General features: G+C 37.0%; 1 protein-coding gene across 1 annotated transcript in view; it reads right to left on the minus strand.

The window, feature by feature from the left end:
* Window positions 1–403: 403 nt before the first annotated feature.
* si:ch211-140b10.6 (protein POLR1D-like) overlaps window positions 404–24,287 on the minus strand; it is a 33,588-nt gene continuing 9,704 nt past the window's right edge. The window contains exons 2-3 of the mRNA XM_048597654.1: window positions 11,577–11,651; window positions 404–1,050 (exon numbers count right to left, since the gene is read on the minus strand). Coding sequence (XP_048453611.1) covers window positions 765–1,050; window positions 11,577–11,651 — 361 coding nt within the window. The 3' untranslated portion in view covers window positions 404–764. The remainder of the gene's footprint in view (window positions 1,051–11,576; window positions 11,652–24,287) is intronic.

Consider the following 24,287-nt stretch of genomic DNA (forward strand, 5'->3'; position numbering starts at 1 on the left):
ATGATATATTACATGATGAAATGCTGAATTATTGGTAATTGTATAATGTTTTAATGTAAACAAAGCCTATATGCTGAATCTATCAGTCTGGCAAAATTATGTTGATAGAAAGTTTTGTAGGAAAATATAAACCATTACCAATGATTAAAAATTTAGTCAATGGATAGAATTTTCCACCACCACATTGACCAGCTCACAATTTTTCTTTTCATCAAAATGAGCAAGATGAAAATTGTAAGGTGATAAGTATAGAATTACAAGATTAGGTCAATGTGTACAACAGAATTTTCTTCTAGTTAAAAATCGCTTAAAACATCATAAATTCAAAGTGTACGCACAAACCCCATAACGTTACCATAAAAACACTTATCTGTCTAATAAATAACCACTGGTACCATTTTTGTAGAATGTTAAGAACTTCTTTATCTACAGAACATCACTGCATTTGTTTTTACACTTTCTGCTTCTTTGCCACTATTGATGAGAGAAACCAAACCTTTGTTTGTGTCAAATACTGCTTCACTTCATGTGACATTGAATACCAATGCAATTATATAGAACAAATAAGTGTAATGTTTACATGAAATGTAATTTGGTTAATCTGGTTGGTGTGCTAGAAGGCTGTCCAAGAAGCAAGTATTCACCAGTTGTTACTGTTCTGGGTCAATGTTTGAAATTCTTTAAAGCAAGAACTAACTTCCGCTCTAACCTGAACTTGCTTTTATAGTTTAATCATCTTAGACGCCTGTTGATGCACAAGGTTTTCAATAGTCTTTTGTACTCTTGTAGGTTTTGATGCTTCTCTTTGATTCATTTCCCCGTGGAGAAGGAGACCTTCTAGTTTTCATCCTAATTTTTGATCCTTGTTTGTAGGGTTGAAAGCTATTTTTGTGGGGCTTCTCCTTTTTCCTTTGTTCCTTCTCAGTTAGAGCCGAATCCTTAACCTCTTCCCTTTGTCTCAAGTCATACGTTTGTCGTTGCGACTGTATGGTATTCTTAAGAGTATTGATGAGAAACCGTTTGTTGGCTCCTGGAAGAGGACACTTCATCCTGTTTAAAAAAGTGCAAAGTAAGATATTTTATTATTCTGAGAAGGTGAAATATAAATGATTACATTAAACTATTTGAAAAGTGCATCTTAATTTAGGTTTCTGTTCCATTCAAGATTTCAAATTTCTCCTTAAGTTGTTAAAGAGACATTGAGTAAATTACCAAGTCGGTGGAGCATCTTAGTTCTTTCAAAACAATTTACACTGAAGCTAAATCTACTTCAAGAAATTATACTTGTGTAGCACCTTTAACAAAGTTAACATTTCTAAGTTATTCATAAAACCAGTAATGGATAACATACAGAAAGTGAGAAAAACAGATTGAGGAAGTTGATCAATGACAGATAAAGTAGGTTTTGACAAAATTTTTAATTTTGTGTAGGGAATTTAGAGGGTTTTAGAAAAAAAAATTCACAGTGCAGGGTGGCTGGTTCTAAACGTGAGGTAGAACGGGAACAGTCCAATATAGGCAAAAGTCCAGATTTAAAAAACTTCAGTGTTCTGTGGGTTTTAGGGTCAAGTGAAGATTACAAGAACTGGAGTGATGGTGACACTGCAATTTGTGTAGTATAGGATAAAGGCTGTGAAGGACAAGTTGAGATTTGCATAACAGAGCCTGGGAACCCGCAAAGTTTTATTTCAAAACTGTAGGTCAATGATATTGCATACATCTAGAGTATAAATAACACCTTACAGATTTTCCTTTTTTGGGAATACACTACTTTAAACTCCATAAAAGTTGATCTCTCTCAGTCCTGGATTGTCATTGTCCTTAGAACTGACCTTTCCATCTTTGCAGCATTTTAGATTAGACATTGTGTTTCTAGTGTTGACTCCCAAGACCTTTAAACTGTTCATTACTTCAAAACAATTTTTTCTGTCCAGTTTAAGACCACTGACCCTAATTAAACAAACTATTACAAAATAAAAATCAGGAATATTTATAATAAGCAACAAAAGTACTGATAAGGGCAATGCATCCCATAAACTGTCACATATTAGGGCTGCCACGGAATTGTCATGGAATAACAGGGTCAGAGAGAAGGCTGGATATTATGTTGTCTGACTGGCAAGAATTAGGGAGCAGTGTGAATGCTTGTGTTTTGGAATGGAGAAAGATATAAAGTGGAACTTCCTAAGATTACACGTTAGGACCATTAAATATATCTAAAATAACAATGACTTGAACTTAGGTGTGTACAGCACAATTTCAAAATTTATAGATGACACAGTATTGTGGATTTTTAAGAGATTGTGAGGGACATAGGCTGATGAAATGGACTGATGCTTGGCAGATGAAAATTTAATGTGGATAAGTAGGAAGTGATACTCTTTGGTCCGAAAACTGAAGAGAGGCAATATACTAAAGAGTACAATTCTACAAAGGATCCAAGAAATAAAAGACTTGGGAGTTCGATGTGCATGAACATCTCAGGCTAAGATAGCAGATAAAAAGGATATGGGATCCTGGGTGTTACAAACAGATAAAGAGTACTAAAGCAAGGAAATCATGATTTACTTTTACTCCCAGCTTCAACTGGCATATTGTTTTCAATTCTAAGCATGATACTTTAGGAAGGATTATTGAGAGGATAGAGAAAAGATTTAAAAGGATAAGAAACTTCAGGGTAGGCTGAAGAAGCTGGAGCGGTGGTTCACAGAAAAGGTTGAGGGAAAGACTTGATAGGGGTGTTCAAAGTCATTAAGGGTGTAGACAGAACTAATAGAGATGCTATTCCTAATTATGGAACCAGAGGGCACTGATTGCAAGTGATCGGTAGAAGAACTAAAGGTGTCATGAGGAAAGTATTTTTTTATGCAGTGAATGGTCACATGTGGCGTGCACTACAAGAATGTGTTGGAGCCAATCAAGGCTTTCTAAAGAGATTTCGATAAGCACCTTAAATGGGTCAAAAAATTACAGTGCTATAGCGCAAGTGTGCAGCAGTGGAATGAGCTGAACTGTTCTTACAGAGAGTCGACAGACTCAAACTACTGAATCGTCCATCCATATGTTGTAACCATTCGATAATTTTAAAAATTACAATTGCAAGGGCTATTTTCTTTAAAATTAATCAAGAAAACTATCACAGGGCATGATCCTGGACATTTCCTTTGATAGATGCAGTTTTCATTTCATACAATATGTATTTTTTAACCAATTCTACTCAAGGGGATAGCTAAAGATAACAGCTCCGCTGAAGATAGCCTCTATAGAATGTCATAACATACACAATTTACCAATTAAATCCTTTTAATTGAGTAGGGGCAATTCATGTTCATTGACACAGCATCCCTCTGAAGACCTTCATTTGAATGCAAAACACCACAAGTAAGTAGGTCCTTGTGAAATGCAAATTTCAATATTTAAAAGTTATGAATCATGAATGATATTTCCATAAGCTCTAACAGCTTTTATATTTGTAGAGGAGATAATAACTATAAGGCGCTATGCAGGGAAAAGGAGTCACCATAATTGCAATTCCCAAAAATAATGAGGGTCGTTCCACAAAGACAAGAAGTGGATGTAGGCCATTTGGTCCCTTGAATCTATTCCACTATTCAATAAGATCATGGCTGATCAAACGATGGCTCTAGTTTCACATTTCTGTTTGTTGTCCTGACTCCATGGTAAATCAAAAATTTGTCTAACTTAGCCTTGAATGAACTAAATGACCAGGCTCCACTGCTTTGCTTCGGTAGTGAATTCCAAAGATTAAGACAAAATGGAAGGCCCTTTATACTGAAGTCATGACCCACCTTGTTCCAATATCCATAAGGGGAAAAAGCCTCTCAGCATCTACATTGTCAAGCCCTGTACCAAGATTATTATGCTTCAATAAGATTACCACACATTCTTCTAAACTCAAATGAACGTAGGCCCAACCTGCTCAACCTTTCCACATGAAGCAATTCTGTCACCCTAGGAATCAACGTAAACTTTCCCTCCAATGCAAATAAACAAGGAAACCAAAACCTATACTGTATCTAGTATTCCAGATGTGGTCACCATATGCTCTAATCTTCTGTAGTAATTTTTTTAGTTGGGGCTTTGTGAATGTACTTTTCAAAATCCAAATATACTCGATGTATACTAGATATATGAAGCATGGAACAAACACATTGTAGGGTAGCAGACAGAAACTATTATTCATCGATTCATCTTTATCCTTTCTCCTTGTTGCATCCTCAAAGAATTCCAATCGATGTGTCAAACTTGATTTCCCTTACAGAAAATCATGTTGACTGATAACTGTATTTTGATTTTTCTAAACGTACTTTTATTGCTTCCATAGAAACACAGAAGATAGAAATAGGAGTATGCCATTCAAAACGATTATGGCTGATCATACAACTCAGTACCCTGTTCCTGCTTTCATCCCATATCTTTTGATCCCTTTAGCCCCAAGAACTGTATCTTGCTGCTTCATGAAAATATTCAATGCTTTGGCCTCAACTACTTTTTGTGGCATAGAGTTCCACAGGCTCACCACTCTCTAGGTGAAAAGATTTCTCTGCATCTCAGTCCTAACTGGTTGACCCAGTATTTTTAGACTGTGACCCCTGTTTCTGCATTCCCTGATCATCAGGAACATCCTTCCTATGTTTATCTTGTAGCCCTGGTCCTTCATATTAGGTTCCAGCATTTTTCCAAAGACAAATGTTAGCCTAAATGGCCGATGGAAAGCAGGAATCTATTTCCTTCTTTCTTGAATGGAGGTGTTAAATTTATGGTTTTCATAAATTTACATGTGTCTTACTGGTCATCTACTTCACGCGAATGTCTGTGCATTTTATGTTTCAGGTGTCCAATAAACAATTACAGAAACTTTCTAGCCACTCAAGAGTTAAATCTCAGGGCGAGAGAGATAATTAATTTTGACAGATACAGCAGGATCCAAAAACCAAAAAAGTAGACTGCTCCTTAGCATAGGTTTTCAAAATAGGTTGGAATTCCTTAAAGATATATGAAGCATGGAACAAACACATTGTAGGGTAGCAGACAGAAGCTATTATTCAGTTCAATATTAGACAAATGGAAAAGTTTTGCAATCTTTACTTATTTCATTATTCATCAGAGTGCACTCGCCTGCTTGGGGCTCAAACATAATCTTGGTTCCTGACCAAATCTGAAAGTACTCAGATAAGGGATTTATTTGTACTTCTATGTATTTGTTATCAATGATGAAATTATGCACTCAGAGGATGGAAAAAGAAGTAGAAATCCAGGCAGGTGAAATGCTTGAGAACTGCTCCATGACCTCTGTCACATCCCACATCTGTGGAGAACAAATCCTGAGATGTAGCATGACTGAAGTTGGAGAAATGCACTCTCCCTCTAGTCCCACTACTCCACTGGTCACAATAAAAAATTTAATATTTTATTCAGTTACAGTTATAGTCAATTATGCACCTTATCTACATTAGGTTTAATCTAGGAATATCCATTTACCATATTTATTTAATAAACAACAAATGATTAGTTTCTTATAAAGCAAGATTTTTGACAAAGATATAAAACTGATTAGCATGCAGTTTGAAATCTGAAATTCTACATATTTACCTTTCTAAATACTCCTCCAAACATGTGAACAAAAAAAAACCTTCTCTGCAGAGATTCATTTGTGATAAAAATCATTTTGGCTAATAATGGTTATTCCCTGAAGCAAAAGGAATAAAACATGCAATGTTCAAGATAGCTTGCTGTCAGTGTCCTGGCACACATGACAGGTATAACTAAACACAGGCTGTTGTAACTGGGACATCTGCACAGAAAACATTGAGAAAACTCTCAGAAGCTTTTCAGGTGAACGGGTAGACCAGTGTTTCAGTTATCATGCTGGACTCCCAAAAGGGTTTTGTTAGAAAGACAGAGGAAGAGCTTGGTAGCTTGTCTTCCTCGGCAGGCTGAACCCCAAACTGCATCCAAAACGAACACGATCTCCTGACAGCCATCACACTGGCATGTGATTTCCAGTAAATAATTACAAACAACTGGCAAAAGTCATTCGACTTAAAAGATGTGTCTTTTAATAAAAGTGTCCCTTTGTGTTCTTTTAGTAACACAATTTAGTAAATGAAAAAAAGTTAGGGTCTAGGCTACCTCAATGATGCCCAGTTTGGGTTCTGCCAGGGCCATTTAGCTCCTGACCCCATTACAGTCTTGGTCCAAACATGGACAAAAGAGGTGGCATGGAAGTGACAGCCCTTGACTTCAAGGCTACGTTCGACCGAGTGTGGCATGAAGGAGCCTTAGCAAAACTGGAATCAGTGGGAATCGGGGTTAAACTCTCCAGTGATTGGAGTCACACCCAGCACTTAGGAAGACTGTCTTGGTTGTTGGAGGTCAGTCATCTCAGATCCAGGACATCTCTGCAGGAGTTCCTCAGGGTAGTGTCCTAGGCTCAGCCATCTTCAGTTGGTTCATCCACAAGTATCCACTCCCTTCACCACTGACCCTCAGTAGCAGCAGTGTGTATTACCTACAAAATGCACTGCAGAAATTCATCAAAGATACTCAGACAGCACCTTCCAAGGCATCACACGTTGTTTACTTTCTTAGAGACAGCTCTGAACCTCTGCCTTACAACCTCTCCGAAAATAAAAGGACAAAATATCCTCTTAAAGTGACAGCATTGTCACACTTTTACTTTAATTTTATGCTCCTTGGTTAATGGAAAAAGTGCTTCCTATGCACACTATCCTACCCTCAATCTCACATGCCTCTATCAGGATTCTTCTCAATTTTTGCCAATCCAAGGAAAATACTCCAGGCTATCTAATATTTAATCATATCTCAGCACAGGCAGCATCTTGGTAAATTTTCTCTGCATTTTATCTGATGCAATCACATTCTTCCTGTAACGCAGCGACCAGAACTGCATTTGGTACTCCGGTTATGGCCTAAACAGCATTTTATGCAGTTTCAGCACAATCTCCTTCCTTTGTAGTCTGTGCCTCAGTTTATACAGGCAAGTCTCCCATGTGCCTTCTTAACAACCTTATTTACCTGACCTGCTATCTTCATGGATCTACAGATATGCAAACCAAGGTCCCTCTGATGTTCAATACTTTCCAGGGTCCTACCATTCATTGTGTAAACTCTTGCCTTTCAGAACATACTGCATCACGCTTTTCCAGGTTGAATTCCATTTGCTACTGCTTGGCCCTCTTGACCAGTCCATTGATATCCTCTTAAAATTTACAGCTGTCCTCCTCACTACGACCACCTTATCAATTTTCTTGTCAGCAGAGAGCTTCTTGATCATAACTCCTACATTTACGTCCAAAACATTAATGTACACCACAAACAGTAAGGGTCCAAATTGGAAACGGACTTCTAAATCACAGAAATATCCCTCTCTTGTCAACTGCTTCCTGTCTCTCAGCCAATTTTGGATTCAATGCGCAACTTTGCTTTGCATCCCATGGGCTCTTGCTTTCTTGACAATTTTGCCATGAGGGACCTTATCAAAAGCCCTTTAAAAAGTCCATCTACATCACATCAAATGCATTATCCACATCAATATCCTTGGCTATCTCCTCAATAACATGTAATCAAATATTTCAAATCTGACCTGCCATTTGCAAATTTATGCTGACCATTTCCAATTAATCCATGTTGCTATAAGTGCAGATATAGGAACATAACAATTAGGAGTGGGTGTAGGCAATTCAACCCTTCGAGCCTGCTTTGCCACTTAAAATGATCATGGCTCATCTTATCCTGGTCTCAACTCCACCTTTCTGCCTGCTCCTATTAGCCCTTTATCCTACTTTTCATCAGAAACATCTATTTCTTTGTGGAATCTGTTGATTGATTCTGCTACCACTGCACTCTGTGGCAGGGAGTTCTACAGATTTACAACCCTCGGAGAGAAGTAGTTTCTCCTCAACTAAGTTTTGAAACTACTTCCTCTCACCTGATATCTATGCCCTCTTGTTCAAGTCTATCCCACAAGGCGGAAATTCTGTTCCACATCCACCTTATCAATCCCCTTTAGCATTTATATATGTTGATCAATCCCTCCCATTCTTCTGAACTCCAGCGAGTATTACCCCAAGCTATTCAACTGCTCCTCATACAACAGATCTTTCATCCCTAGAATCAAGCTTGTGAACCTCCTCTGAACTGACTCCAGTGCTACCACATCTTTCCCCAAGTAAGGAGACCAGAACTGGACACAACATTCCAGATGTGATCTCACCAACGCCTTAAATAATTGTAACAACACTTCTTTACTTTTATAATCCAGTCCTTTTGTAATGAATGCCAGGATTCTATTTGCCTTTCTTATTATATGTTGCACCTGCATACCCACTTCCTGCAATTCATGCATAAAGACACCCAGATCCCTCTGCACTGATACACTTTGAATCTTCTTCCCATTTAAATATTAATTTGTCCTTTTGCTTTTCCAGCCAAAATGGTCAATCTCACACTTATCCACATTAAACCCCATCTGCCAGATTGTGGCTCATTCTCCAAGCCTATCAATATCCATCTGTAAACTTTGTCTCCTCATCACTGCCTGCTTTTCTACCTATTTTAATAACATCTGTGAACTTTGCTATGTTACACTCTGTCCCTGCGTACAGATCATTTATACAGATTCTAAATAGTAGAGGTTCGAACTAGTCATAGTTTGCCATCCACAGAAGGACCCATTTTTCCACACTCTCTGTTTTCTATCAGTCAGCCAATCGTCTCTCTAAGCCAATACTCTACCCTTAACCCTCTGGGATTTAACCTTCTGTATTAGTTTTTTATGCGGTACCTTGTCAACGGTTTTCTGGAAGTCTAGATATACCACATCTATCAGATCCCCACTATCTACATTGCTGGTTACATCCTCAAAGAATTCCAGTAAGTTTGTCAAGCACAACTTCCTCTTCATGAAACTGACACTGGTGAATTGAGCCTTGTTGTTCCAAGTGTTTAGTTATCTCCTCCTTTATGATTGACTCCAACTTCCCCACTACTGAGGACAAACTAACTGGTCTATAGTTTCCTACTTTTTGCTTAAAGGATAGAACATTAGCATGTTTTCAATTCGCTGGTACTTTTCCAGAATCCAGGGAATGGAAAATAATAACTAATGCATCCACTATCTCTGCTGCCATCCCCTTTAATACCATAGAGTGCAGGCAATCATGCCCCAGGGACTTATCTGCATTTAATCCGATCAGTTTACTTAATACTTTCTCCTTGGTTATAGCAATTTCACCAAGTTCCTCTGTTGTAACTGAAGCTTTTGGGAAGAAATTATCTTCCACTGTGAAAACAGAGACAAAATATTAGTTTAGTGACTCCACCATTTCTGAGTTTCCTATAATTGCTTCACCATTTTCATAAAACATGTATTTTCACTATTCTCTTCCTTCTTATATATGTGTTGAAGGTTTTGATATCAGTGATTATGTTTTCTGCTAGATTCCTTCCATTGCTCATCTTAGATCTTATGATTTTGCTTTTAGTAACCCTTTGCTAATGTTTAAAGTTCTTCCAGTTTTCTAGAGTGCCAGTAACTTTTGGAGTGTGATATGCTCTAGTTTTTGCCTTTACGTTATCCTTGACTTCCTTGTTAAATCATGGATGATTTCTTACCTTTTTATAATTTCTCTTCCTCTCAGGAATACATTTTAATTGAGAAATATTTAGAATCTCCCTAAACATTTGGCACTGTTCTTCAACTGCCCTTTAATATTTTGCCCAGTCCACTCAGGCCAACTCCTTCCTCAGGCCTGCGTATTTACCTTTGCCTAATGCTAAAACTCTTGTATGCGACTCTGTCTTCACTCTTCCAATCTGAATTTGAAACTTTAGCATGTTGTGGTCATTCCTCTCAAGAGGATCCTTAACTATAAGACCATTTATCAATTCTTCCTCATTACTTTATACTAAATCTACAAGTAACCAGTTCTCCGGTTGGCTCCAAGACATGTTGCTCTAAGAAACAAACAATCTCTCATACACTTTATGATCTATGAACCTTTCTTCGAGGCTACCCTTGCCAAGTTGATTAAATCCAATCAATATGCATATTCAAATCACCCATAATTACCATTGTGCACTTCTCACACATCCTCATTATTTCATAGTTTATGCTATGCCCTATTTTGGAAGTACTGTTTGTGGGCCTGTAAATTACTCCTACCAATGGGCTTCTTCCCTTGTTTTTTATTTCCACCCAGACTGATTCAACATTTGGTCTCTAGTGCCTACATCATTTCTTAATACAGCCTTAATATCATCCTTAACCAATAAAGCAACTCCACCTTCTGCTCGTTTTTGTTTATTCTTTCGGAATATTAAGTATCCTTGGAAATTTAACACCCAGTCCTGATCTTCCTGTAACCATGTTTCAGTAGGCCCCACCAGGTCGTACCCATTTGTCTCTATTTGTGCCATCAACATTATTCTGAATGCACTGCGTGCATTTAGGTACAAAGTTTCTAAGAAAGTTCTACTGGCTTGTCTTCCTAGTATTTTCTTGTGCACCATGCTTTCCACACACTCCATCCTTACTTATCAAGCCCTGATAACAATGAGCCTCACCTCTATCATTTACTCCAACTTTCAATTCATGTTTTGAACTTTAATGATTCTATCCTTCACCATGGTCGTTAGACTGTTTATTCTGTTAACCTCTACCTTCTGCTCACTTTCTGACATGTTGCTTTGGTTCCCAACTTCCTGCCTTATGAGTTTAAATTCACCCGAATTGCACAAGCGAACCTCCCTGCCAGGATGCTGGTACCCCTCCAGTGAAAATGCACTTTTTTTTTTTAAAAACAGGTTCCACCTGCCTTGGAAGAAACCCCAATGATCTAAAATCTGAAACCCTCCCCCCTGCACTTGCCCTTTAGCCATGTGTTAAGCTGTGCTACTTTACTATTCTTTGCAACACTACCACATGGCACGGGGAGTAAGCCCAAGATTACAACCCTGGAGGTCCTGCTTTTCAACTTACAGCCTAGCTCCCTGAACTCTCTTTGCGGGGCCTCTGGCTCCCCCTAATTCTGTCCTGCAAAATTCTAATAACTTCCTCAGCATCAAAATGAGAATAATTAGCCCTTTTCTTTCCAAGTTTGTCCATTTTTTTCTTTTCTTAATAATGAGATGATAGTAGCAAATCTCTATTTCAATAGATCTTTCTAACTGTGTGCCCTCTTTACTTTGGCCAATAACTTTCATGTTGTAATGACACAAATTTCCTCTCTTAACAATAATCTCATTGTGGGCTCTGCTTCTTCCCAGAGTTATTTATTCAATCAATCTTTGATCAGAAAAGAGTAAAATAGGCATTTGAAATTAAGTCTTGTTAGTCAGGCAATTAAATTAGGCAAGCAATCTGAAAATTGACTCACATCTACAGAGAAAAATGAGTTTAAATGTTATTAAAATGAATTGGTGTAATGCACATGTTGTACAGCACTATGAGATTCCATCATCATTTTGTATTATATTAATCCTTCTATTTGTATTATTTTGTAATTAGTGGATATATTTAGGTATATTCTTACCAGCCCATGGGTCCCATGGTTTCAGCTCTGGCTTTTCCACGCTTTGCCTCTGTAAGAAGTTCTTCCACAGCCTTTCTATTTTAAAACAAAAAATGTTAATTGATGGAAATTATAAACTTAAGTGTACAATTATTGAGTTCCTACCATCTTTCCTTCTACCATACTTCAAACCCTGACATGTTTGCTGAAGATTTCTTCACTTTTCAGTACTGATGTTACATTGAACCTTTTTAATACAAGATACAGGGCTGAAATTTGTGGTCAGCAGTGGAAGCTTCATCAATTGACCGATGACTTTGGGATTACTCTCAAGGGGACCTATGAGGTACATCCAATCAACAAATATAGAATCACTGGCAGCAACTTCTGGATTATTGCATTATTCAGCATATTCTTATTGTAATAATATTGGTGAATGTTAACAATTCTACCATCATTAAAGATTTTGCAATGGTAATCTTTTTAAATTAAATTCTTTTGCATATTTTAAGCCTAAAATATTTACAGTAAGAAATAATTGGAATTACACAGAAAGTACAATGATACAACTTCATATTGAGATATTTGGTAACATACCAGATGTTTTAAAACTAAGCTCAAATCAGAATTCAGAAAACTGCCTCTTAGTACTGTGGCTCTTCAGGTTTTTTGTGATGATGGAAGGCTAAATCCAAAATCACAGCACTCATTCTTCTAACTTTACAAAGGCTAACTTAGTTGGCACTGAGAATGGAAGCTTTATGAGTTAATTTACAATAACTATAATTCGTAATTGCTCCTGACCTATTCTACATACTGCTGTTCTTTTACGTTTTGGTTGGCAGTCAGCATGAATGAAGACTGCTGAAGGCAACATCAAAGAAAAATGAGATTCACATTTACAGTGGTTTCAGCATTGATCATTTGAAGACTATTCTAAGCCGCTGCTACTCAGTACTGTATTCATTCCATTAAGAGTAACACAACAGTACTGACTTCATGCGGATCTTAGAGAATTGTTTTGTGGAAATTAAGTGATTTATTTTGATAGTTTATTCATATTGTAATGTCTTACCCACAATTATGGTGGTGTATTACTACTATAAAGCTGGTGTGTTTACAGGTTGTTTAGTTGTAAGGTGTTAGCATAGTAACAGACATTTTTACCATTTAGCAGAGAAAAATACTATAACTCCTGTGTTTCTGAGTATATCTTCAATCTAAAGTACTTGAATTTCCCAACAGTAAAACATTGAATCCAATGATTAAGTATGTTTTGCATAAATCTTGACTGACCAAGTTTCCACTTGCCCTCTTCTGCAACAAAAGGATCAATAGGAATTTAAGGTTCTAACAACCCTTGGGAATTGCTTTATGGGTTATTGTGAATCAATTTTTCTGTGCAAGCATGCCACCTCACAACGTAAGCATCTATAAACAAAGTGACAGTAGTTGACCGACAATTTCTATAATCAGATGCAGTGATTTTTTTTCCCCCCAAGGATCTCTTGCAACTAAGGAATTTTCTACATATTAACAATAGATGCTTTTAGTAAGTTAAAATGGCAATTGACTTCTTGATTGATTTATTATCCTAACATCAGTTGTTAACCTTTTTAAAACCATAATACAGGGCAAAATGCACTCATTAGAAAAATGCGGGTTAATCAAAGACAGCACTGATTAATAGTTCTTTGGAGGAAATAACAGAACATGCCGATGAAGAAAATGCTATTCTGTATATGAGCTGATATAAATCAAGATGCATGCCTTAAACATTGATTCACTCCACCATCATTGTAGGCACTATAAAACTCACCAACCCCTCAACAACACCTTCCAAACCTGTCATTTCCCATCCAAATGGCACCATCCTGATATATGGCTGCTCCTGCATCATTGCTAGATCAAAATCCTGGAATTCCCTGACCAAACCATTCTGGGTGTACATACACCATGCAGACTGCAGCGATTCCAGTGACTACCGTTTACCCAAGAGAAATTAGAAGTAGATATTAAATGCAGGCCTTGCCAGTAGCAACCATGTCAAATAAGTGAATAATAAAAGAATTATGGGGAAAACTACACTAATGCCATACAACAGAAAATATTGTCATAAGTCAGTCAATATCATGGATCAATTAGCTCAGTTGGCTGGATAGCTGGTCTGCGATGCAACGTGAACCCAACAGCACTCGTTCAATTCCCATACTGGCTGAAGTTACCATGTAGGTCCTCTCTTCTCAATCCTACCACTTGCCTGAGATGTGGTAACTCTCAAGTTAAAAATCACCACCAATCATCTCTCACTAATGAGAGAGCAGCCCTATGGTCCTCTGGGACTACAGTGACTTTACTTATCTGTGGAAGGAACAAAGCCAACATTTCAGGTGGGGATTCTTCTTCAAAAACTAACAATCAACTTCATACATTTAAATTCATAAGGTAACAAACTAAAACCGAACATTCTAGTCTCCATCTACCATGACTTTGGATGTTAGTGAAAACAAGCTGAAACAAAATTCCATCAATTTAATGATGCTTGGAAATGTAACTGTATTAAATTGATAAGTGATACTAGTCTATGAGAAGGGTGCAGCCTAAGAACCACAGAAAGATCTACAAAAAAATTCAATACAGGCAAATGCAAAATAAAGTACATTTGAATGAAAGTTATGGTATGGTGTTGAACTTATTAAATGTAAAGGATAAAAGATGAGTTATTGTCCACTTGCCAATCAATCAGCATTCTTCTGTCATACAGTGTAACTATCATTTTCCTTGTATTGGCATTTCTTACAATTTGTCTGATTGGTGCAAGCTTTTACAAAATGTGTCTTTTCTCAGCAATATTAAAGTTCAGCGCTACCAAATGATCATTTATATTGTTAAGTTAATAGTGCTGGTTTGGCTTAATTCTGTTATATGCATTAAAATTAGCTTCATTTATTTAGCAAAAGCAAAATCTTGTCCAGTACTACAATTGGGTAAAATGAGGTTTAGATTTCTCTTTAAATATTAACAATCTCTAAAGAAATTGTAACACTATATAAATACAAGTTGCTAAATTGAGGCAAATCAATTTTGGATTACTAGTCCAGTGGCAATATGCCACCACCTCCCGAGTGCAACTTTGAAGCCATCATGTTTAAACTGCCCTGGTCAGACTGCGCTTTTTTAAAAGATTTATCCATGGGATGTGGGTGGCTCAGCCAGCATTTTGTGCCCATCCCTAACAGCAGAGTCATGCACAGCTAGACTGGGTAAAGATGATAAATTTCCTTCCCTAAAGAGTACGAGTGAACCAAATGAGGTTTTAAAACAATCAATGGTTACACCGTCACCATTAGGCTAGCTTTTTTTCCTCTCCCAAGGCTTTTAAAATTTTAAAAAATTATTGAATTTAAATTTTACCAATTGCCATGGTGGAATCTGAACATTTGTCCACAGTATATTAACCTGGGATTTTGGATTATTAGTCCAGTGACAATATGCCACCACCACCCGAGTACTTTGAGTACACTTTCATTTTTATTAACTCTTACATTGGATTTGAGCATTAGTGGCAAGTTCAGCATTTGATGATCATTCTTAATTGCCCTTAAGATGATGGTGGCACACCTCCTTCTGGAATCAGCTTAGGTACGCCTACTTTGCTGTAAGGAAGGGAGTTTAATTTCCACAGCTATAAAGAGAACCATCAAGTCTTGAAATTGTACAGAGAAGCTCCATCTCTGATTCCCATGATCAGAAGACTGAAACACAGTAAAAGAACTTTGGACTGTCAAATCTTGAAAGAAATCTTTATAGATACCATATATATAGTACAAAAAGTAAATTCATAACATTAAAAATCAATCTCAGAACAGAGGGTTATATGTACACCGTGGCAAAAGGTTGAAATAAAAACAGAAGTTTCTGGGAAAGCTCAGCAGGTCTGACAGCATCTGTGGAGAAAAAAAAATCAGAGTTAACACTTCAGGTCTGGTGACCCTTCCTCAGAACTGACCCGAAATGTTAACTCTGATTTTTTTTCTCCACAGATGCTACCAGACCTGCTGAGCTTTTCCACTAACTTGTTTTTGTTCCTGATTTACAGCATCCCCAGCTTTTTTGGCTTTTATTTAGTGGCAAAAGGTTGGCCTGATTGCCATTGATTATTCTGATTTGGTACTTCCTTAACAACATCTAATTGCTTCTTGAATGCTTCAGCTATTCAATCCAGAAGGTCATTCTAGATACTGAACAATGGTTGTATGACAAAATATTTTGTGACATCTAGTTGAGCACTAGCTGGCCCCAGGCATGACCACCAAAGACTGAGAGTGCTGTTTATTAGGTTTATCGGGACTGATTAATTTCCGCACCTTGCACTCTGTGGTGACAACAGTATGTTATTATTGAGGTTCTTATTTAATACTGCCAACGTCCAGAAGTCCTCAAAAACATCCTATAATTCCAACCAGTGGTACAGGTGCCAGAATATCCCCTAACAAACAGTAATCAGGCCTGGGAATTGTTTGCTACAAGAGAATTAGATGCTGCACCACAAGATGGACTTCTGTATTTTTAACAAGATCTGGACTTGATGAACTTCTTAGTTATAGTATTTAAAGACAAGATGACAAGGATTTGAAAATCTAAGCTTGGAGATATCTCTCGTAGTGCCTGACTGAAGTCATATATTCCAGACTCAACAGTTACTATTTTCTAGATTCATCTCAACAACTGCTTTATGTACTCAAATAAAGTAGTGTGTTGCAGTTTTGTTAACTGTTATGCTTGAAGGAGAATGTATCATTAACAATCATTTCAAATTATTTTTCTGATAAGATCCACAAATGCTCTTTTCTCATAATCAACACTATTAGTATTTAGATTCTGTCTCCCAACGAATATAAAGAAAACTAGTTTTCATAATTGTAGAGAACATTTCTGAAAGTTATCTTCTATAATATAAAATCATAATGCAAGTGGAGTTTGGTTGTGCATCAGTTAAGATGATTGGCTCACTAATTGTAATCACTTGTTATAATTAGAAACTTACCCAATCACTAAAATTAGCGCAGCAATTTTAGAAGTTGATGAGCGAAGAGATATTGTAACTGTCTGAAGCAATGTCAGTAATGAAATTAATTTAATTCAATTTTGTTAACCCATCTAATGTTAGACCTTTAAAGTTGCTAATTTGACGTATATAAGCACATCCAATATCTAGCGCCGTCTCTTATTTCCCTTATTCCTTCCCTCACCCAAAAAAATAAATCAAGCCTCAATCTTGAAACATTACCATTTCAAAAATGGTAACTCATTTTTAAGCAATTCACAAAATAGCTCAGAAATGAAAACTAGGAAACATGACAATATCAATAAAAATATGAATACTATTCCAATAAACAATTATTCAAAATTCATGATCATAGGAATTGTTAGTTTTCCAGTCTTGATAAGACATCTTGCCAAAATGGAATATATAACAATATGGCCCAGATATTGTCAACATTTATCGTTTCTTAATTGAAACTGACCGCAACTTTGGAGAAATAAAGCTTAAATGCAGTGGTCGCTGTCAGTGATTCTCTTCTCCCTCAGGTGTTCTGACGAAGTGCTAAGTACAATCCTCAAGCAATCAATGAATAGATGAAAAGTTTCTCTTTGATGCTTTTAGCCCTGGAGTATTATGGCTCTATGCAAATCAATATAGCCCGTCTCCCTCCATGGCTCTAATTCTGCAGACCAACAAGTTCATTTCTTTTGAAACTAGTGATCATCTCCACTTCCAACACTCTGGGTTGGCTGCAGTTTCAGGTAGTTAACACTTTGTTTTCAAAAGCACTTTCTCACGGCATATCTTGCCCAAATTTTTATATCTGTTTCCTAGCTCGTTTACCATCAGCTAAAGGGAACAGCTTCCCTTATCTAAAGTCGCCATTTTTTAAAAAAAAAAAAATACCTCTATCAAATAGTGACTCAAATCATCTCTCTCAATGGAGAAAAAGCAAAATCTCTCTAACATAAATGTTGCTAAAATCCCTCATCCCTGGGACCATTTACTCAAATCACCTTTGCAGCCACTCAAGGACCCTCATATCCTTCCTTAATATGATCAGAACTAGATTTGATTAGTTATGGTCTAATTTAAATTTTATTAGTATTCAGAATAATGTCCCTAATTTTGTAAGTAAGTAACTATTTTAAGTCACCCCACTTTCAGTCAGTTCACTTTGGGATCGGTATTCCCAACTTCCATCTTCGATTTACGTTTAATGTTATTTTGCATCATTGTTATGTGCCATTATTTTGTTTTGTTTTGCATTACTATCATTTTGCATTGTTACAAGTCATGGGGTCAACACCACATCGAAGTGAATATAAATGGAGATCTGCATTTGCAATTGAAGAAACAGCGATTTTTTTTCTAGAACTCTGAACTAAAAGTTTTCAATAATAAATATTCAACCTGCAGGGTTTTTTTTGCAAGGAAACTGAAGCATGAGATACTAATTTTTGTGCAAAAAGGCTGATTTGAATTTGCGAGCTGATTTTCATTTTGGTGCCCCAGACGTGCCTACTGTGGAGTTTTATATCAGGTAAGGGTGAAAATCCATTTTAAAAGTCTGAGACAGACAGCAAATGGTGACCAACCAAAATAGGAAAAGGTTCATTTGATAAGGAAGTGAACATCAGGAAATCAAGGCAGCTGAGAAAGTGCAAAACAAAAGGAGAGACAGAGAGATATGAGTTTTATCAAATCTGAATTTATGATATTTGATTTATTTTATTTTACAAATTATTTCAACTATAAATGCACAGTACAACACAAATACAGTACATGTAGAGACAACACAGCGCAGAGCAGGAGGAACACTTGCAGTATCAGAGGAGCAGGAAAGTTGACGTTTCGGGTTGGGACCCTTCAGAAAATTGAGTTGAGTTTTCTCGTCAGAAATTCTGAAGCTTTGGTTTTTATTTATTCACTTAAAGTTATGATTTTCATAAATACAATGATAACTTAGTGATGATTTATTGTAATCAATGTCTCTATTTATGAAAACTAAGATTCTATATGTTTTACTAATTATATTCTCAACATATCCCGGTACCTTAAAAATTCAGCGCACAAGAATCCACAAGTCTCTGTCCCTACATACTCTTTAGAACTGTCATTAAGTCTACATTGTTTCTTCCTAGCGGTTCTACCAAAATGCCTTACCTTGTACTTCTCTGTGTTAAATTCTATGTCACCTCTTTACTAGCTTATGTCCTGTTGGAGTCAGTTTATATCGTCCACACCTCTAAGTTTGGTATCATTGGCAAATTTTGATATTCTTCTAAAACATTTCAACCTATTTAACCTCTCAAGTGTCTCTTCCCCTTTACTCATATCTTCCCTTTCTTTGTCCACACTTCTAATGCACACTGTCCAGTCTACTTACATCCATTCCCAAATTCTACTCTATTTGGGATTGCCACATGGTGCCACTATAGCAATACAGGAAAGGACAGGTACCTTTAGCATTCAGTGCCACATGTGAAATGTCAGTGCCTGACTGGTCTTACTAATAATTAACAAACCAATTCTCGCTTTTAACTGAAAGCAGATGAAAAATATACCTAATCTCACGCAGCTAAATTAAATGTTCACATTTAATGGTTCAAAATTAGTATATTTATTAAAAATCATGGATATGGTGCACACTTTCAAAAAAAATCTGTAATACCAGTTTTTTTTCATAACAAAGCATATTATGGAAAATTCCAATATATACCATTTATCTAACAGGAAAACTATATGATATGTTTACATATGGTTTTGGTGATGAACCAATTAGAATCATAACTTCTTTCACACCAACACTAACATTGTTAATGTTCAAAATAAGGTTTTAAATAAAGTAATATTACAATACCATAATTAAATTTATGCAACAAATTGCCTTTTGTTTAGCTTCATACTATAAAACTTTTGCTTGCAAAATTTAGCCTCTTCCAAAGCATGACCATGTACTTGATATTTTTGTTTATGAGAGTTCCTAAAATAAGGTAAGTTCTTGAGAAGTTGTTGAGGAAAAGAAAAACAGAACAAGAGTTTCATTGTAGTTTGATTTTAATTAAATTTATGAAATAAGATTAATTACTATGTGCTTTATTGATACTTTCAAAATTTAAACATTCCAATTAATACTGTGAAAGTCAGATGGCTAGATACCTAATGAGGCCTGGGGGTGAAGAGAGACACTGGGAAGGGGCAAAAAGAAGAAAGATATAGAGATACAATTTCAAAATCCAATAAAAATAGAAAACATCATAGCTATCTCATCCATCATTTCATGGAAAAAAAGATCACATGTAGCAGCTTCAAAGTGAAGCCAGTTTTCTTCAGCAGTGTCAACAGGCAGCATCTGCTCACTTGGCAATTCTCCTACAGCTGCTGCACTGAGCCAATCATGCCAAATGCTGACCTTCAGTTCTGAAAGCACACTGGATTCAGGATAATTGTGTTTAGCCAAGATCTGCAATCTGATAAAGGCAACGTAGGCAAATAATTTTTCCAGTGCTCAACAGGGAGATGTCTTGACAGCTGCTGCATTTGCTGCAATTGTCCTTGTTCTTGCAGAGTCACAATCTTTGGATCACACATATTATCTCCCTCCAGCAGAGACAGGTTTGAGTGGATGCTGCAAAAAAGTGTCAGTTTCCTATACTTGATGAGCTTTGCCTATGGCAAGCAAATTGATGGCTTTACTTATTTTCTCCACCATGGGTTTTATTTCCAGCACTGCCATTACAGCCAGTCTTTCTATGGTGTATGAAGCTTCCTCTAGACTACATGATATTGTGTTAAGCCCATCTGTCCAAATGTTTATTGCAGCCAGTGATGACCTCCCCTGCTTTTGTTTTCAGTAGAGCAATTTTCATTACTGATGGACCTGTTGCCTTTTTCATCAAAAAAAGTATTACCTATTTGGAAGGGCATCTGGATGTTCTCGGAAAGTTGTAAACAGTGGCCAGTGGAAGACCCATCTCTAATCTGTTGGACATTATTTAAAAACAGTCTTAGTGCATTCTGAGTATTATGTCTCATCACTCTACTAATCGAAGAAATGAAATCACTTAGCTTTAATTACAGGATCCATCACAGTCATGCTACACTGAACCTTGAGCTGTTTTTTCCGGTCTTGCTTCACATATGTTCAGTGTCATATTATAAATGGTGTCTTGTAAATGGTGTAAAAGTGAATTAAAAATGAGAAGCAGATTAGCACACTAAAAGGTCAACAATCAAATAACACCAACTAATAGTCCAACAGGTTTATTTGAAAACACAAGCTTTTGGAGCTCAGCCCTTCCTCAGGCATAACTCCAAAAGCTTGCATTTTCAAATAAACCTGTTGGACGATAACCTGGTGTCATGTGATTTTTGATCTTGTCCATCCCAATCCAACACCGGCATCTCCAAATCATGAGCAGACTAAAAGGAGGAAGCATTCAGGCTCTCTTCAGCCATACTTCAGAAGCAGCACATCAAACTGTTGGGGAGAGTGTGAAACATAGCCCTTTATTGTTGCTACAATAGGAAATATTACATGGAAATGCTTTGATCTTGACATTAAGTATTGCATATTCAATGTTGGGATGTGAAAACTGGGGCCTTTAACAAGTTGAGGGTAGGCACTCTAATTGAACTCTCTACCACAGTTTAGTATAATTGAGTGGCTTGTTAGTTCGGTTCAGAGGGCACTTACAAGTGAAGAATGTTTGGAGGTCAATTTTATTTTCCCCAAAGAACATTACTTCAGCATGTTGATAGTGGGGGAGTGCAGCAATGGTAATAACGTTGACCATAGCACCAGTCACTTTTTGTTTTAAGAGGAGAAACATTATCAGAATAATACCTGGAATGTGTGGGTTGTCATGCGAAGAGACTTTTGACAAGTTATACTTGTATCCACTGGAGTTTAGAAGAGCTAAGAGGCGATTTGATTGAAACACACAAGATCCTGTGGGATCTAGATACAGTGCATGTGGAGAGGATGTTTTCTCTTGTGGGAGAATGAACTAGAGTCACTGTTTAAAAATCACGGGTCACCCATTTATAAACAGAGATTAAGCAACATTTTCTCCCTCACAGGAAGTATGTGGAACTCTCTTCTTGAAAAGTTGCTTGATGCAGAGTCCTTGAATATTTTTGAAGCAGACGTAGATAGATCCCCGTTAAGATAGGGGTGAAAGCTTATCAATGGTAGGTGGCAATGTGGATTTGAGTTTACTATCAGCCACGACTTTATTGAATGGCAGAGGAGCCACGAATTGCTGAATGAACTACGCTTGCTTTTAATTCAAATTTTCATATGCATTGAACGTGAAGTTGTGATGGTTACGTTCTCTCTTGTTGAAGATGGTCATTCGCGCCACACAAATGCTGTGCAATATTACCTGTCATTTCATTATCCAAGCATGGTTGGAGTTCAGGTCTTGCTGTACATGGAAAGTTGCAAGTGGTGCTGAACATTGAGCCATGTCTGACTTCATGATAGAGGGAAGGAAGGTCATTGATGAAGGAGCAGATGATGATTGGGGTTTGAACACTCCCCTGACGAATTCCTGCAGCATTTTCCTTACACTGAGATGAGTGACATCTAACAACCACAACGATTTTCCTTTGTGCTTGGTATAACTCCAATCAGTGGAGAATATTCCCTTAATTCCTACTTTTGTTGGATTTCTTTAAGCCATATTTGGTCAAATGCTGCCTTGATGTCAAGGGCAGTCAAACTTACTTCACATAAAAGCAAAATACTGTGGATGCTGGAAATCTGAAAGATTTGGAAACAAAAGTGCTGGAGAAACTTAGGTGGTCAACATTTATGGAGGGAGAACTAGAGTTAATGTTGAGGCCCAAATGACTGTTCCTCCTTCCGCTAATTGTTTCAATATACACACACAGCTCTGAAAAAGTTTCTCTCCCCACAGATGCTGCCAGAACTGCAGAGTTTTTCCAGCAATTTCTGTTTTTATTAATTTTGCCTCACTTCTGGTGTTCAGTTCTTTTGTTCATGCTTAGATCTGGATAGTCATGAAATCACTACCTGAATGACCCTGATGGAACCCAAATTGAATGTCAATGAACAGGTAATTATTTTGTAAGTGCCACTTGATAATGCTGTTGACGATCCCTTCCATCACTTTGCTGATCAAGAGTAGACGAATAATTAACCAAGTTGAGCAATTTAACATGCTGTTGGATAGATGCCAATATTGTAGTTATACTAAACAGCTTGGCTGGTGTCATGGCTAACCATTGAGCACAAATCTCAAGTAGGATTGATGGAATGTTGTTAGGGTCCACAGCCTTTGCAGCATACAATGCTTTCAGTCATCTGGAGACATTCAATTTCTTCCAACTAATATTCCAGAAAGGGGAAATGATTGTAAGAGGGGGAAAAAAAAAAACACATTCATGGCTAAGCAAGGAAGTTAAAGATAACAAACTAAGGTGTACCATGTTGCAAAGATCAGTAGGAGGCTGGAAGGATTGGGAAAATTTTTAAAAAGTAATAAAAAAACAAAGGTAAATTGTGAAAGAAAACTAGTGCAAAATATAAAAAAAAAGACAGCAAAAGCTTCTTTAAGTATGTGAAAGGGAAGAGAGCAACTGAAGTGAATGTTGGTCCTTTGGATGGTGAGACTGTGGAGTTAACTGTAAGGAACACAAAAATGGCAGAGGCACTAAATCAATATTGTGATTCAGTCGTCATGGCAGGGAACACTAGCACCATTCCAATAATAACAGGCAACACAGAGGTTACTTGCATTACTTGTCAAGGCATACAAGGCTATGGGCCAAGTGCGATTAAATGGGATTAGAATGGTTAGCTTGTTTTTGACCAGTACAGATGTGATGGACCGAACAGCATTTTTCTGTCATGTAGATCCATATGACTTATAGAAGAGGAGGAATTTAGAACAATCATCACTGGTGGAAAAGTACTAAGCAAACTATTGGGATTGAAGACAGACTGATAACCCACATCTTACTTTTAAAGGAAATGGCAGAGATAGTGGATCCATTAGTTATAAATACTCAAGATTCCTGGGTGTGGATTGGAAAAATGCTGATACACACCCTTATTAACAAAACAAAAAGGAGGCAGGCACAAAGTAGGAAAATATAAACCAGTTAGTTTAACATCTATAGTTGGGAAATTGTCAGAATCCTTAAGGAAGTAACAATAAGACATTTGGTAAGTCAAAATGCAATACATCAGAATCAGCATGATTTTATGAAGGGTACATTGTGTTTGACTAATTTGCTAGAGCTCTTCGACAATGTGACAAAGTGTAAAACAGGGATTCTGTAGATGTATTATATCAAATGCCTTCTGGAAGTCCAGATAAAGTGCCACACAAACGATTAATACCAGAGGTAAAATCACAAGGGTTAGAAGTAATTTATTAGCTTGGATAGAGGATTGGCTCACCATCATAAAGCAGAGTCAGGATAAATGGGTCTTTTTCTGGTTGGGAAGATGTAACTAGTGGGTGCCACAGGGTTCGATCCTCAGATTCCAACAATTTGCAATTTATTATAATGACTTGGATGCAGGATTAAAAAGGTACTATAGCCAAATTTGCAGATGGCATTAAAATAGGTGAGACGTTATGTTGCAATAAAGAAATAAGAAATTTACAAACAGACGTGGCTGTCAGGTGAATGGGCTAAAACTTGAC

The sequence above is a fragment of the Rhincodon typus genome, chromosome 6, assembly GCF_021869965.1.
Source record: "Rhincodon typus isolate 14 chromosome 6, sRhiTyp1.1, whole genome shotgun sequence".
In the NCBI taxonomy this organism is placed as follows: Eukaryota; Metazoa; Chordata; class Chondrichthyes; order Orectolobiformes; family Rhincodontidae; genus Rhincodon; species Rhincodon typus.